The sequence below is a fragment of the Cyprinodon tularosa genome, unplaced genomic scaffold (genome assembly GCF_016077235.1).
Source record: "Cyprinodon tularosa strain WSP-4 unplaced genomic scaffold, ASM1607723v1 ctg543, whole genome shotgun sequence".
Taxonomy (NCBI): Eukaryota; Metazoa; Chordata; class Actinopteri; order Cyprinodontiformes; family Cyprinodontidae; genus Cyprinodon; species Cyprinodon tularosa.
Window position 1 is genome coordinate 428,932 of NW_024039278.1, and position 17,887 is coordinate 446,818.

Genomic DNA, 17,887 nt, shown 5'->3' on the forward strand with positions numbered 1-17,887 from the left:
GGGACAAAACCTAGAACCTAGATGGATGTCCATCCTATTGGACCTTTCTGTGCAGCAGATAAATTGAACCCATAGGGTAGACACTGAAGGGGGGGGGCAGGGGGCACTTAATATTATAAACGTCCTAATAACATTTTAGCTAAAGGATTTTTATCAAAAACATATGGACAAATAATGAATAGTTGTATTAACCATAGATGTAAACAGAGTTTTATGGGGTCGCCAGGAACTTGGGGCCACAGATAACTGCCTTTTTTTGCTTAGTAGTAAATCCCCCTCTAGAAGGTAGAAGAGATCACTCTCCACAACAGACTTATCAAAGATTTGCAGCATCTTGCTACAGACGCTGAAGGACTTAAACTTCCTGAGGAAGTAAAGTCTGCTCCTACCCTTCTTGTAGATGGCTTTACATTTCCCTTTCCGTCTAGTAGATTGTTGTCCAAATGAACACCCAGGTACCCCTCTTCTTCTCCCATGATGTTAACAGGATTCAACTTGTCCCTTATCTTCTGAAATCTACAGTAAAGGCCCTGGTTTTGTTGACTTTCAGGTTTAGATGACTGGGATTCAGCCCAAGTGAACCTACTCGGAGTTGATTTAACTAACTTACACCAGCTGTAATGAAACCAAAAACTGTTTCTTACCTTATGCAAGGTCAAAATACTCAGGGATTTGACTCGGTTTGTTAAGAAAAGCTCTGTGAAATGGACTCCTGGTCTGAATATAGCTTATTTATCTTGCCTTGTGAACCCCATGAGTTTAGTAAAATTCTAAAGCTGTATACGACTCTTAACACACCAAGCTGGACGGAAGTGATGGATAGGGTTAAATTAAATATAAACAAGAAACCTTTTCCTTTTATTTTTTGTTTACGAAGTATGTTGTAATTGAAGTGATTTTATTTATTTATTTGTCCCCTTTAAAATTGTGTTAAACTTTTGTCTACTTCACAAAATCCCCATGAATAGCAAATAATAGCTTTGCTTGAAAAATTGTGAGTTGCAAGTTTTAGGACCTCAGTTGATCACCTATGATATAAGGTTCTTGTGATTTAGAATCTAAGAATTTAGATTTAATATCTTAGAATGATATGAATTTATTAAACCTTCAACCGTTTGGACAGTTTATATTTATGAAAAACAAATTGCGTGACAGTTTCTAATAAAAGCTAATTTAACTTTATGCAGGATCTGTCAGAGATTTTTATATTTGTAAAGTCCTGTAACCTGATGGGTTTTCAAACTGGGACTGACTATCCTGCATATTTTAGAACCAATCTGTGCTCAAGCACACTTGCATCAAATTATAGTACTCCCTTCTAAGCAGCCACCATGGGCTTGTGAATCAAGCATTTATTTAAGTCAGGTGTGTGGAGAGGGGGTAATGCCTAATGCATGCCGAACAATGGGTCTTGAGGAGTGTAGGTTAAAACCACTGCGATAACCTACACTGTATATGAGATCCCGCAAACAGCATGACAAGTGGGTATGCAAACATAGGCAAACATTTTGTTTGCACTCCTGTCTTGACATGTTAAGTAACGTTCTCTGGCATTTCGTATGCTGCATTGTGTTTCCACACACCTTGTCTATAGCTCTTCAAGAAATTTGTAGTTTTAAGGTTATTCCAATGTTTTCTGTTTTTTAGGTGAATGAATCTTATCTATCAGATAATTTTTTTTGGTTTAGTCAGAATATTGCTTTATGGAAATTCAAATTATTTATTTCAACACAACTCCACTCCTAGAGATGGTTTCCTGCAACTTTTAGGCTATGCTGAAGTGACCCAAATCCTTTTTTTTTTTTTTTTCCCCATATGCGAACTGTATCTGATCTTTTCATGATAGTCTGAAGAACACAGAACCATTATCCCCCACACCCCCCACCCCACCCAATGTGACCCAGGCCATTTGGCAATGTGATTCTGAATTCAAAACAAATCTGATCTTTTTAAATGCGATCTGTGTCCTAACGGCCCGGACGTATTTATGCGACCTGAACGTCATTAATACTGGACAGAGGTCACCATTTTTGGTCTTGCTATGCACAAGCGGGAAGAAAAACAACAACCATGGCGGAGGATAATGCGGACAGCGGTCTTCATTTTCAATCTTCTTGAATAGGTTTTGTTGTTGATGCACTGGCGGAGGTTTGGAAAGAAATGAAAGATTGCAAGATGCACTACTATCCATGTTTACTTACATAAACACAGAGCATGCTCGTTTCTGACATAATTTGCTCCACTTCTCTGGACACTTAAAGGACACTTTAAGTTTAGTGAATGCTGTTCACACAGCAGATCACATACAAGTTGCATTTAATTAGAAAATGTGAATGACCACACAAAAGAATCAGATGTCACAAACTGATTGGAATTTAGCATCAAAGCCTGCAGTGTAAACATAGCCTTTGATGTCTCTATGCTTCAACACACCCGAGTCAAAAGAATTGGGTCTTTAGTAGAACTCTTAAGAACCATTTCAATGTATGATTTCAATGTATTTCAACATAGCAGGCAGAGTGATATGTTTTTTTTGTTTTTGTTTTTTTTTTAATGAGCGCATTGGCCCTTTGACTGACATCTGAGCTCCCTCTCTTAGTTAATTTCAGCAAAATGGCTGACTATGCAACATATTAAAATTATTCAAAAGTTAGGTCAGTGTGCCAAATTTTAATTTGCGGCTGTGGAGACAGTTGTTAAACACTGAACTCCTTGTTTGCAATACATGTGAGAAACCTGTCTGAGGACCTCAAGTCATGAAAACTTGGACCAAATGCCCACTCCCTCATCAACTCTTCTCTGAGTGCGCTTGCAGGGAGGTTAATCCATCCAGCATTCCTGCCCCATTAGCAAACAGACTAACCTTTCAAGTCAAGGGTGTGGTGTCCAGATTCAGAATGATTCCCATACAGCTGGTCTAAGCTGAATTGTCTACACAACCGGTTCCGCAACTAGCTAAATGTCAATTCACTGGTTGGTAAGGCCCCTGTTTTTATGCTGAAATACACATTGTTCATAGCAGACGATCCAGCATATTGAAATGTAAATATTTTGTTGAAATTGCACATTTATACAAGCTATGTTCATGGTACACTTGTATTTTCTTTACTGGGTAAAATATATATATTTTTTGTCAGCCATCTTAGCTTTAGTCTTCAGGTAGAAAACATTTTAGTCAAAGTGACATTTTAATCATTAAGATATACATGTATGATAGTTTTAATCGACTAAAACTCAAAAAGGTTTTAGTCAGGTTTTATATTGCCCAAAAAAAAAAGAAAAAGGAAAAAAAAAGTACCTTTACAATTTCAAATAACCAGATTCTTTACCAGACTGACAGCTCTTGCCTAGATACAATTGCTGGGTATAGAATGCTGCTATGCAGTTCATCATAGCTGTTCGGCAGAAAACTTTGAAGTGAAGTCTCTCAAAAGCTGTGAAAATAGCTTGTTTTTCTGCTATATTAACAAATATGTGTTGAATTAGATCTGCTAACATAATTTACAATATATAAATGTTTTGGACATAATAGTAAATCGGGAAATGTTTGCTTTTTAAGGGAAATCTTTTAACAATGCATTACACACAGATCAATAAAATCTCAGTTGCTCCAAAAGAGCAAAAACAAAAAACTTTCTTCTTTCAACTTTAATTTTGGCTTTATTTCTAAGAATTTATCCCGTGGTTACCACTGCTTAGGGGTCAAAGTAGATTTAAATTCATAGGTTTTTGATTTAAAAAAATAAAAATAAAAAATACAGAGAGAACCTACATAATTTCCTTTTAATGCCATGACATCAGACTTAAATTGAATGATTATGCAAAACAAGATGGTGACATATTCAAAGGAAACATTGAATATTTCTCTCTTGTAGCTCTCGTTTCCATCTATTAAAGTATAATATAAACATTTCCTTGTAGAGTCATTAAAACATTTTCTAAGATCTTTGTACCTTTTCATCTTGCTCTTTATCCAAAAATAAACAGTATGCAATGAAATATTTACTTTGGATATAATTTAGGGATTCCTTTTGGTAGAAATTGAAGAATTCTTAGAATTGCATCTTGTGAGCTGGAAGAAATTAAATCTTGATGGTTGACAAAGGGAATTTTTACGCTTAGCAGAGGATGATCAACCCCATATAATTTGAGTAGTAAAGGCAGGAAGAGCCACACTGCTGAGAGCGAACCATTAGTGTGGAGTATCAAGTGCAGACTCGGAACTAAACTAAAGAGGCATATCTGCACAAGCACAACTGGAAGAACAGTTGAGTTTCAGAGTTCAGCATGCTGTATCTGCCCATTCCGGGTTATTTTCTGCCATGGTCCATCTGTGCTCATGCGGAATGTGCTGCAGGGCATGGGGGCTGTGTGACCAAACAGGATGGATTAGCACGGCTGATACTGCTTAGCAAATTACAGCACGATGATGCATTTTAAATGTCTTACCGACGACCCACTAACTTTCATTTAGTCTCTTCTCACTGACAAACACCCAAACCTATGACTAGCCATGTTTTGGGCATCAAAGATCCATGTTTAGCTCGTCAGTTTTCATTATCGTCATGAAAAAAGGCAGCGTCAACGAATCAACACTGGGTGAAGAACCTTATTTGTATAGTGAAACACTTTGATAGTTGTGTTACCATGCTGTTATTTTTTTGTTATATTTGTGGTATTGTGATTGAAATAAAAATGTAATGCTGCGTTCATACTGGAGGTTGTGGCAATGCCGACTGCGTTGGATTCACATACTGTAGACTCCATATTCAGACCGTGTGGTGAGGGGCAGTGAAGCGGTGACTGTTGAACTCCATGCCGTGAGTGTTCAGTGCTCCTCCCTCACCTTATGCTATTAGATAAAGCTGAGATGTTGTCAACCAGCAGCACCGCATGGAGAGAACGGAGACGTGATAACTGAAGTTGAAACGTGCTGAACTTTTCTATGAAATCATGACACTGCATCCAATAAGGCACTAGTTGTAAGCCACCTAAAATGGAATGCAGAGAAAATGGTAATAAAGGTAGAAATAAAGAATGAGCTCAAGAGGTGTTTAGGTGGCTTTAAAAAAAATAAAGCAGTTTTACTTTAGATCTAGAAACGCTGCTTGTCCTCACTGCCTCCAGCACAAAGCCCAGTCTGTCACTGCACACTGCCCAGCATCTGTGCTTTCTGAAGAGGTAGATTTACAAGAAATCTCGCTGAAACAGAACTGCGTCTGGATGAACCAAAGTGGAGTCATTTTTTTATTTTATTTAATTTTAATAAATTTTATTTTAGAGCTTTTGGGGCTTATCCAAAAAATGACGGATAAGCCGTCCAAGCTGTCCGACAGACAGCGAGACCTTGACAGAAAATGACATGGGGTTTCCAGGGGTAACTGCAGGTCAAACGCAGAGGGTCTGGGATGCCGGTGATTAATATTTATCAATCATCCCAGCCACTAAAAAATGTAAACATGCCCACTGTTATATTCAGTACCAGCATGGGGTGACATCTGTTATGCAATAACTTTATATCGGCAAACGAGCGCAGCACTGACGTCTGCTGGGATGGCAACGTCATCAGACGCAATTTAAAATAATTTTATTTCAAAAACCAGATCCGCACAAACGATGATTTTAACTGCACATATGAAGAGGCACTGAAAAAGTAGGGTGGATAATTTAGATTCAATTCGGTGTTTAATGGGCAATAGTTAATCTCTGGATGACCTAAAAAAAATATCTCTGAAACGACAGCAGCACATATGATCCTTTTTTCCATCTTTTAAAATGAAAATTTTAAAAGCGACAACCTGCACAAAAAAAAATAAAAAATAACCATTCAGTCTATTTGCTAAGTTTTTTTTTCTTTTTTTTTCCACATTGGTGGGGTTTCAACTTCACAGAGCTTAAAGCTACAGTGTGTAATTTTCAGCGACATCTAGCGGTCAGACTGCAGACCGCAGCAACATGAATATCTCCCCCCCACCGCTTCTCCCCCCCAACAGTACGGCGAGCGTTACGGGACAAAATGTCTTCCACGACGTCCACATCACCTACCTTCTCAAGTGATGAGGTTTGTTTACATAGATAATTTTACAGATAGTATTTCATTAGTCTGTGTAGGGTATAGATTTCATGTAGACTTAAGATAATAAATATACCCGTTATTTTTTCTACGTCGTTGTGACGTTTTGGTGAGCTGCTTTGCATGGTGATATAAACAGACGAAGTAATTGTAGTCATTAGTTTAACAGCGAGATTGTGTTCGCTGGAAGAATATATATTCCCCGTTTACAGAGTCCAAGTCATTTTGGTGGCACGGGGGTTACAACGCGAGGGAGAGGGAGAGGACGAGGGCGAAGGCAGGGAGGCCGTGCAGCTAGGGCCAGGCGAGGGAGGGGTGCCAGCGGGGTGAGAGCAGAGGAGGAAAGGCTTGAAGATCTCCAAAGGAGCCGGAGAGAAGTAACCGAGGTATATATCCAGAAAATTATTTTACAGAAAATTACTGAATCATTACCTGTGAAACGTCAGGGACGTTGCTGAATAAGTATACTGGAGAGTAACAGCATCATCACGCAGCATGTTATTGTTTTAGACAGGTCTGAGCATCCTGTGCTCCAAAAACTGCAGTGATATTAGACAATTGTGTGTGTAGGATTAATTACCTGTCCAAGAGAAAACTGGCAACTTGAGCGTCACTTTGAAAACCTTTTTCCTCCATCAGTGACTTCCATCGTGTAAATGCCGTGCCAATGTTGATCCGTGTTTCTTGTCGTTTCTTGTCACGCTTGCGTTTATTCTCGTCGTGTTTCCGCTTCTTAGATGACGGGGGTTCGGTGTCCGCCGCTTTTCGTTGTGATACAGAGTAGGCATGATCCTCCATTCGTCTGATCTTTGGCCGCACAGTGCCAAACAGTTTGCAAAGTCACTCACGCCTGCCGCCTTGTTCACCTTTCTTGTTACTGAGGCGCAGTATACCTGCTTCTTCTTCTTCTTTGGTTTCAGGCAGACTAAATGCTTCTCAGGCATAATACTGCCATCTACTGTTCAGTACCGTCTCAGTTCATCTCTCTCAACTTGCCGTAGTTATTTTCGAGCGTCATGGGAGATCTCGCAATCACTAGTTTGTTGCCTCTGCGCTTGCCGTAGCGCAAAGATGTCAGCCTCCATGGCTGCGAGACCCGCTCCTATGTAATTATAAATAACGAATTCTAAGGCAACGCAAATATTATGGTTAAAAGGCTGAGCTCATAGGTGATGATAAATAACATAGTTATGTATAATATATTAAATTTCTGACTTTATATGCCTGTAATTATTACACACTGTAGCTTTAAACTCCTCCTATTTGATGATGCGGTCCAGGGTGTAAACACATCCGAAATACAGAGGTGAACTACTCGCAGGACTCGTGGAAATCACTGCTTCCATCGAGTGCTCTTTGAACGCACGATAACAGTTCGATCTGCTTTTGAATCCAAACCATGTTCACAAACATTTTGTTGAAATATTACACAGGAAGATGCAGAAGCTGTGAAAAAACCTGACCATGCATTTACTTTTTCAGAGCCAAGTATACAGTAAGTTAAAGCCTTGAAGAGCATTTGATATCTCTCGAAGGACAGTAGCATTTGTTGTGATGGTTTTCTCTGAACCTTTGCATATATTTTTAGCTTTAAAAGCATTTGCATTTTACCTTAGATTATTCAAATTGTAAAACTAGGCTAACCATGCCAACATAAAAGAGGTATGCAATAATTTCCTGCGTATTGGTATTTATTTTTTAAATCCAAAAGTAATTTTGATGTACTTTGATCTGGAAAAAGAGAAACTGGAAGAGTATACTCTTCATAGAATAAAGCATTTGATCTATAACTACTATACAGTTGGATCGAATTATAAGCCCTTATTAAAGAAACCTTTAACCCTACATTTCTAGCTATGTTTAAATGGACATAAGTGATCAGAATAATAGCTTGCATGTGAGGATCAAGTTATTCTTAAAGAGGCAAGCTGATCTGTGTGTGGATGTGCACCAAATGTCACCATGAAGTATTTCCACTTTAAGCGGTTAGAAGAAAAAGGAGGGATGTTATCAGAATATAGCAGGTGAAATAAGTATTTAACACCCAACCTTTCTTCTCAGTAAATATTTCTAGAGGTGCTATTGACATGACCTTTTTTCCCAGAGGTCTGTAACAATCCACTCATATAAAGAAATCAAACCAGAGATCTCGATCACAGGAAAACTTTTATTACCAAATAATACATTTCCTTATTCTGATTACTTATTTCATGCATACGTAGATATTCAGGAGGCATGTTGTTGCACTTAATTGGCTCTAGTGTTTAAGTTCATGGATACAAATCAATTATTTGGCTTCAAAAAATCTGATTGCGATATGCAAACAGAAATGCATAGCAGTTTTTTATTTCTATCCTGTCCTTAAATCATGTGAAGTCTGAGTAACTTCCCACATACTTTGTTTTTAATAGCACTTTGGTATTGAAATTGTTGAAAGACAAGCTAAAGTTCTAGCTGATGCAAGGGTCCATACTCATCAGTTTGAACCAAGAGGTTTAGCCAAAATAGGAGAGTGCGCTTCGGGAACCTGCATGTGTAGGGGGAAAAAAAAAAAAAAAAGTAATAGGACCATGTTTTGGAAACATCCACATTAAACATGTCACTGGAAAATCTAAAACGTGACCATATCAAATTCTTATATTCAAGAATCCAGATGCTTGTAATTTCATGGCATTGGAGAAAACTTAAAAACCAAAACTGGGAATACAGGAAGAAAAAAAGTTTTGATGCAATCTAGCAGCTAACTTCATTACAGGCACGCATACATGGCTATTTAATAGGTAGTAGGTTGTGGTTACAAGAAGCCAGGTCTAGCTTCTTGAAATCATATCTGTAATTTCCGATAGATGTGTATATTTAAGCTAGTAAAAAAAAAAAAAAAAAAAAAATCAGTGCGAAGTTCACCTTTCGAAAAATGGCAGATATAATCAGGAAAGACAAGTCGAGATGAGGCTTTTGAAATCAGTTATTTGCCTCTTTTTTTTGCCTTATTCTTTTGTTCTATGTCCCAGTTAAAAAAAAAAAAAAATCTAAAAAATCCGGTGTAGAACCACCACTGTCCAACATTGATTTTTAAATTGCTACGTTTAGATCCAAAATGGAGGAGGAATGATGCCATGGTCACATTTACTGTTATACTAGTGTTCACAACTTGGTTGTAGGTTTTATAAAAATGCTATGATTTAGAAATGTACATTTTTGTTTTATTTAAATATTAAACAGTTTAACTAAAGAGTTGGGTGAGTACCAGACCTCTAAAATAAAGAGGTTAAATCAACTAAATTAAAACAAATGAGGACAAACGAGGTAAGACTTAGGCTGGGTAGTCCAAATATCAACATTATTTATATTCTCAACAGAAAAATCAACTACAGTATTTTGATGGGAGGGGAACTTGCAGCAGTCTTCAAGGTTGCCTCTACAAATTGTTCAAAGGGCTTTGAAATTTTCTGTTGTAGCTTATTAAGCTGCTATTATGTTTTATTGGTAAAATAGTTTTTTATAGTTGTATGCAGTCTAACCCCCAGATCCTACATCCTCTGTAACCCCCTCTGCCCTGCTGAGCATTTCCGCACTCATATAAATCAATGGCTTTGTTTCAACGGCTGCATCCTCTGAAGGACCCAGGGTACCTGGCTACTGGGTTCTACGAAGGCCTTGAATACAATAACACCAGTAGTGTTCGGCTATAGAGTCAGGTCAACAGGTTGAGATTTCCCCAGCTGTCACAGCCCTTTACTGTGGCCTAGCAACCGTCACAGTTGACTCACAAAGCAGGCAAAGAATGAATGACAAACCTCACGGTTTTGTTTGATTACATTTTTGAGGAGCAGCAGTAGTGTTGCTAAAGATATCACATTTGTAGTCCGAAAAAGATATGTAAATCTGTGCTTAAATGTCAGCCAAACCCATCTGCACAGGGACAGATAAAACCATTCGATAAACCCATCATCACATGCAACATGTCTGACTAACCTTTTTAAATTAACTGTTTTAATTAATTTCATATCAAATTATCAATATACTAGATTACTGTACATAAAATTGCCTTTTTCTTTGAGAATATGTGAAAATGTAGAATATATGAAAAAGTTGCAGGTCTCGAACTGGCCGGATTCCAATGGACTGGAGAAGAGCAAAAAATATCTTTGCTCTGTATTTTGGCGGTGAAGGATGGAGGATATGTACGTGGACTGTGTTATTTGAAAGAGTTACGGTCAATTTGGATAAGTTGTTATTGAATAGATGACTGCTCAAGTGCTTGGCCAGACATGCGTTAACAGGGAGGATGTGGAATTTGGGGGTTAGTTTATCAAAACACCTTTTGGGAAATACCCACACATTTGGTGAAAAAATAAATGTTTGGTTTGCAACATGTTTTCTGTTTAATTTTATTTAATAATTGAACTGGTCGTGTGGTTTTTGCTTTTGAAGACGCACCCTCTTCTCAACCAAGAACATTTAGTGTACACTGCTTATAGAAAACCAGTAAAGCTGTGGTGTTAAACAAAGGCAGGGAAGTAAAGGACAAAATGAGGGATGTTGTATAATATTCATTTCAACAGGCAGCAGCCTGAAGTTTGCTTTATTCTTTGTGGTTTGTTTAACTGAGTAGTTTGAACATGATTGTTAGATAAATATTCAGAACTGATGAGTTTTTGTCTTTGCATCATAAAAAATGGAGTGATTTAAAAACAAGTTTGTGGAGTGCATTCAACATGTTACTATAGGAGTTTGACCGTTTCAAGTCCTCTCTTGTAGATCCTGTGTTTATTTAGAGTTAATCCACAATTAAGACCTTGGCTTCCATTTATTTCTACACATTGCGTGTATGTCAGAGCAAAACTAAAACGCACTCCAAAACAGGTTAAAGTACTAGAATTGGACTCATTTTCCGAGATGGAGGAGGTATGAACCATGAAGAGATTTGTCATCGCCATGTTTATTTAGATAAAACTAGAACATCTTTTGAACAAAAGAAGCAGGGAAAAACGGCATTTGGCTAAACCTAAAAGCAGAAAAGGCATAGGTTGATAGACCTAATATCTGCCCCGCCCCAGCATCTTTCCTTTACAGTTTTTTACAGTCGCTAGGACACATTTCTCAATACTTAGGTCACTTTTTCAAAACTCTTCACACAGTGAGCACAACAGAAGTATATGTGGGCTAAACTGTGGATCATTTATCATTACTTTGGCACAAAATGCATTCAATGACTACATCTTTTAAATTACATTAATTCTTTTCTCACTTCGACACAACAACCGCCAAAACTCTGTGTACCTACAGGACAATTTGCACATGCTTACATACTGTTTTCAAAACTGTTAAAGTTATGTTCAAAACAATAACATAATACAAAACTGAATAAAACAGCAATTTGCTACATTTCTACAGGAATATTTTAATGAAATATATTTTACATCTTAAAATTAAATGCTATAAAAATAAGTGGACAATTGGACCAACCACAGCTGATTCTCATTGTAGATGAACATCTACACAGGTGTTACTCTTTCAATTTCATTACAAAAGGAGACAACTGCTGAATAGTTTTGCATTGTGATGTAAACATGGACCCAGCCAGAAACAGAGAAGTGGCTGAAAGAGGAAGAAGAGGGGCTGGGAGGGGGCGAGGAATACGTATGCGTGGTGGAAGAAGAATAAGAGGAAGACCAAGAGCTGTAGTTTCAGATGAGATCAGAGCTACTGTAATTTATCATGTAGTAAATCATGGTCTCTCAATGAGAGAGGCTGGTCAGAGAGTGCAGCCAAATCTGCAACGCTCAACAGTGGCATCTATTGTTAGTTTTCCGGCAAACCAACAGGTAACTTGTATTCTGCAAGGGCATTTGACTGAGTTGCACATTACAGAAGTAAATAGACTTGTGTGTAATTGCTTCAGCATTTCTGCTTAGGACTCAACGGTTACCTCACACAGGTGGGAGAGGAAGGATGCTCACTGATGTGCAGGAAACTGCCATTGTTGATATGGTCATCAGAAACAATGGCATAAAACTCACTGAGATTCGAGACACAGTTTTGGCAGACATCATTACTTTTGCAAATATTCACAGTGTAAGCATCACAACTATTTCTAGAGTCCTGAAAAAATCAGGTAAGGATGAAACAGTTGTACACTGTGCCTTTTGAGAGGAACTCTGAACATGTCAAGCAACTCAGGAACCAATATGTCCAGGTAAGATCACAATAAAATACAGAACTGTTTTTGAACAAAACACACACAAAGAAATGTTTTTTAGGTAATGTTTACTACTGTAACAGCTTATGTTGCCTTGTGGATTTATTATAGAGAGTCATGGAGATTGAAGGCAGGCAAACGCCCCACATTTTCATCTTTGTGGATGAGGCAGGTTTCAACCTGGCCAAAACACGGCGACGAGGAAGGAATGTGATTGGGAAGAGAGCCACAGTGGATGTCCCGGGCCAGAGGGGTGCCAACATCACAATGTGCGCAGCAATATCCACTGATTGACTGCTGTTAGACAAACCACTAATTGGGCCATACAACACTGAACGTCTCCTTGCGTTCCTGCATGATCTCTATGGAAGGGTTGTGCTAGGTGAGGAAAGGGATGCAGAGAGAAGAAATCCACCAACATTTATAATTGTATGGGACAATGTGGCATTTCACCACTCTCGTGCAGTCACCGAGTGGTTTGCAGCCCATCCCAGAATGGTGTCACTTTTCCTCCCACCTTACTCTCCATTCCTCAACCCCATAGAGGAATTCTTTTCCTCATGGAGGTGGAAGGTTTATGACCACCATCCACATAATCAAATGTCCCTCCTGGACGCAATGAATGCTGGATGCCTGGACATATCAGCAGAAGATTGTCAGGGATGGATCAGGCATGCCAGAAGATTCTTTCCTAGGTGTATTGCCCTAGATGACATAAGATGTGATGTGGATGAGAACCTGTGGCCAAATGGAGAAGACCGAGTAGATTAGCATTACTATTGTATCTGTATCAGTGGATGATGTGAATACAAATTCTTGTATTTTGGAATTACTCCTAAAAACAAATAAAAGACATAAAATATATTGAAGCATTCTGCATCATGTCTGATTCATTCCAGTAACCTCTATTGCAGTGAATTATTAACCGAGATTGTATAATGCTACATGTTGTTAGTGTTTTTTAGGTCATTGTTTTATGGATGACAAAGTGTGTTTGTTGGCTGTCAACCTTTGCTAGAGTTATGGAAGAATGTGTTGATTTGAGATCTGTATGAAGTGATTTGGTAGTTTTAGTGCATTTTGAATGTGAAATGAACTTCTGTGCCAAGCTGAAAGTTGGTTTGGAGAACTGTGTGAAGAGTTTTGAAAAAGTGACTTAAGTATTGAAAAATGGGTCCTAGCGACTGTAAAAAACTGTAATACTGAACTGGGGAAACGATTACCATACCATTGAGATTGTTGCAAGATTTTTTTTATTCCAAACTGTCATACCAACTGTCGTACCTGAAGGAAAAGAAAGGTAGTTTCAGCTGGAATATCCTCTGTTTCTTTTTTTTTTAAACAAGAAAAAAAGGCACAATTTGTGTCTTTGTTGATGGGAAAGTTTTCGGCACATTCCTTCTCCCTGGATTTTTCTATTTTATTTTTTTTGTAAACTCTGCAGCAGTAGCAGCTGTGACGTATTGCATTGTTTTGTTTCATAACTACTGGTGATTAGTTAAGGCTCCACATGGGAGGCAGGTGCCACTTGTTAGTTTACCCAATCAGTTTGAAGTATTCTACTGCATCTCCCTTTTGCAACCACTTTCAACAGGAGCCTTTCCAGATGGATACCTTTTAGAATTCAAGATAAACTACAAGTTTCAATCTGGTTTATGCCTGTTTAGGGAAGAAACTAAGGCGTTAGTGAGCAATTGCTACTCTCCATTTAATGCTGCAGGTCAGTCAGTCACCATCACCTGATGGGGTCATAAGGCCAGTATTTGTTAATGTAAGATTATGTATTTTTAAATTCATAAATATTATCATTATATTATGTACATGACATTGATCTGTAAAGAGTGAAATGTTATTATATTCATTGGAATATAATAAAATGACGGAAGATGACCCTACCCAGTCTTAAGTCTTACAGTTCCAGTTAGTGTGTGCGTTTGTTTTGCCCCTGAAAAACAGCTTTGAACATTTCTAATTTGGCTTATGAACTTGTCATCATGTTTAATTGCGGGGATTGTATCTCAGTTGTATGCGGTTTTAGGTCACAACACGTCCGTTTACATGTACAGTATGCCAACAAATCTCTAGTTTGGCCCGAACTTGTCCAAATTACCGTATTTTCACGACTATAAGGCGCACATAAACGTCTTTTTTTTTTCCTCAAAATGTGCGGTGCGCCCTTTGGTGCGGTGCGCCCTATGTGTGTTGTAACTGTGTCTATGTGTGTTCATACTCAGTTTTGCTCCCGCTCTATTTTTAAATACGCAGTAGAGGTATTTAAACGTAGTAGAGGACATGTACCTGTATATAAAAGAACCCTATAGTCCGGTGCGCCTTATGTGTGTGTTAAATACAGAAATGGCACACATAACTGAGACTGCGCCTTTTAGTACGGTGCGCCTTATGGTCGTGAAAATTGTCTGGTTTTTTTTATACATTTCAATCCCCAGGTTTAATTAATTACATTGCTTGTCCAAATGCTCCTGGCCCGGCCCTTCTGTCAAATTTTAGAACCCATTCTGGCCCGCAAGTCAAAAAGTTTGCCCACCCCTGATGTATACACTAATCTTTGCTAAAGGAAATTAAAGCTGTTCAAATTCAACAGGCTCTTAAAGGAACAAGGAATTTGAATTATTTATACTTTACAGATTGAAGTTGGATATTTACCCTTATCCATAATGTCAGAAACATTTTTTTTTTCTAGGAAAGCATTTGATCAAAATAGATTTTTCAGTTTTTATGAAAAATGGTTAAAACACTAAAAGCATTCTTAAAGTCGCTGTTTAATTTCTTATTTAGGGCCAGGACAGGAATTGAAACTCGGACTTCCTGGAACGCACCAATTATGTGGGAGTCGATGTTTGATGGCAGTCTTTATGACCAAATGCACAAGGAAGCAAATACAGCAGTGGCCCTCACCGTTTTTGCAGTTGGAAGGTTTGTTTCTCTGCAGTTAACATTACTCATTCATTTACAGCTCTTCTTCTAACATCCAACAAAAATGGGTACAAATACATCTCTTCTTAAAGGCTGTGTTATTTTCACTTCTGTTTGTAAAAGCACTTATACATGTATGATATTATTTTTTCTTTCTGCTGATCATCTGTACTCTGACATACTCTTCACATGTCTTCTGTTTTCACTGAAGGTATCTGGAGGCTTATCTCAACAAGTTCCTGACCTCTGCTGAAGAACATTTTATGGTGGGGTTAAAGGTGACATTTTTTGTGTTTACGGATTCACCAGAGAAGGTACCAGAAATTAGCTTTGCACCTCAGCGAAATCTCAAAGTTGTCAAGGTAGAAAAGTACAACCGGTGGCAAGATATCTCTATGATGCGAATGAAAACGATATCTGAAATAATCGACACAGTCCTCAAGCACAACTTCACTTATGTCTTCTGCTTTGATGTGGATCAGATATTTACAGCAAGATTTGGCTCTGAAGCTCTTGGGGAGTCGGTGGCTCTACTTCATGCTCACTATTACAAACTACCAAAGTACAGGTTCACTTATGACAGGAATCCAAAATCCAAAGCTTGCATGACTGAAGGTGATTACTACTACCATGCTGCAATTTTTGGAGGAACTTGTGAAAAAGTAAAGGCTTTGGCAGATTACTGTTACTTGAACATCATGGAGGACAAAATGAATGATGTGGAGGCTTTATGGCATGATGAAAGTCACTTAAACAAGTACTTCTGGCTAAATAAACCTACTAAATTGCTCTCCCCCGAGTACTGCTGGGACAGAAGTCTCCCTAATAATGACATACTCATCGAGCGCCTAATATGGGCTCCAAAAGATTATGAAAAGCTTCGTACTCGGTAATGTGCGCACAAACTTTTTAATATGATATTGGGAAGGAAAATAAATGTTTACGAAATGTGATGTTGGGTTATCCAATAAATGTACACTTTGAAAACCTTAACTCTTGTTGCTAGCTTGCAAATGATTCTCAAACTTTACATCTTGTAGTATAGTTGATTTTACTCATCAGGTGATGTATGACATTACTCATTCAAACATTTTCTTACACCAAAAGCACTTTACAGGATTAGAAAATACATTTAAAATTTCAGTGAAAATACTCCATCATAAAAAAAAAAAAAATTAACCAAATATGAAATAAAATGAGATCCAGTTAAATCACAGAAAAAGTTAAAGTTAACATCATGCAACATTTAAATATACAGTCCCAAAAAGTGTAAGAAAAAACTTTTAAGTTGGGGTTTTAAATTAAATTTAAAGTGGCCCAGCTTTAGCTTTGCATTAAGACCTGGTATTTACATGGTCTGAAACGTAGATTTTTTTTTTTCCAACATCACTTTATTAAGCACTTTAAAAACCAAAGCGTTGTACATGTATGTAAGGACTAAAAGGAAATGTTTATAAAATAGAATGAAAAAGCAATAAAATGAAGTACAAGGTTGACAAAAGTCAAAAAAGGTAAACCAGATAGTTGTGCTGTTTGAAATTAAAAGTTGGAGACTTGGAGTTTTTAAAAGGTAGACTGTTCTATAGCCTTTATGTACCTGTGATATTAAAGACTGGCTGATTGTGAATGGTGCTGGGATTAATGAAGGAGGTAGGAAAAGGAAGTAAGGTGCTTTCTTGTGATTTAGCAAAGGGACTACCCCATGTGAGTGTGGCTAATTTCTATGAAGTTTATTTAGATCCAGAGGTGATGTGAGATATATATATATATATATATATATATATATATATATATATATATATATATATATATATATATATAATTTAATTTTTGAAAAAATTGGAAGCATCAATCCTCCTGTCATGCACTTTATCACAGGAAAATACCAACACAAAAGGAGTTTGAAAAGAAGCAGTTTATGTGACTGGGATTAAAACAATAAATCTCTGCTCACACGTCAAATGGCTTTTTTCTTTTTCCTCAATGGGTTTTTAGTTAAGTGCAGCAATAAGTGTTTTTTGAATTGCAAAAAAGTTCTGACATTATCGTTAAGGCAAAGGAAGAGGTGAAACATACCAATAGATGAAAACATGAAATCTCAGGTAAAGAAAGCTAAAGGTAAATGCAAAATGCTTAGCATTTAAAGTACATTTATGAAGTGAAAAATTAATTAACCCTTTCACTACACACAATTATGCAATTGATTGTTAATCTACAAGTTATGAGTCGGAGTAAATTTATAAAAAGGAAGTAAATTCCGAAATGCTAAATTTAGTCTATCTGGTTGACTCAACTTGCTTTATTACACAGTTAAGTAATTAAGTGAAAGATTGAAAGTGGGACTGCCACAATGCTTTAATTACTGTAGATTTGATGTATCTTTTTTTGTTGTTGTTTTTTTTTTTTTTCAGTTTATTTGAATTAGTTTTGGTCTTTGCCCTTTGGAATTTCTTTTTCATTTTTCCCCTTAGTCAGTTTACGGTTTCCTGCTGGGTTATTTTACTCATGTATGTGTTTTTTTTTTTTTTTATTGAAATACTAGTTGTTTATTTCTGTTTTTGTCAAGTGAATTGTTCCATACTCCTGCCTCTAAGAAGATTGCTTTGGATTTTTTTCCTATTTTTGAGATTGACTTTATGTTTGGTTTCATGTATACGAATGTCTTGTAAAAGAGTTTG

The 17,887-nt window shown here is 37.3% G+C and overlaps 1 protein-coding gene across 2 annotated transcripts in view; it reads left to right on the plus strand.

Annotated features, from left to right (window-relative positions):
• Window positions 1-16,438, plus strand: part of LOC119796323 (N-acetyllactosaminide alpha-1,3-galactosyltransferase-like) — a 31,502-nt gene extending 15,064 nt beyond the window's left edge. For both annotated transcript variants that reach the window (XM_038304825.1, XM_038304826.1), the window contains 2 exons: window positions 15,072-15,209; window positions 15,421-16,438. In XM_038304825.1, the coding sequence (XP_038160753.1) occupies window positions 15,072-15,209; window positions 15,421-16,102 (820 nt within the window). In that variant the 3' untranslated portion in view covers window positions 16,103-16,438. The remainder of the gene's footprint in view (window positions 1-15,071; window positions 15,210-15,420) is intronic.
• The last annotated feature ends 1,449 nt before the right edge of the window (window positions 16,439-17,887 follow it).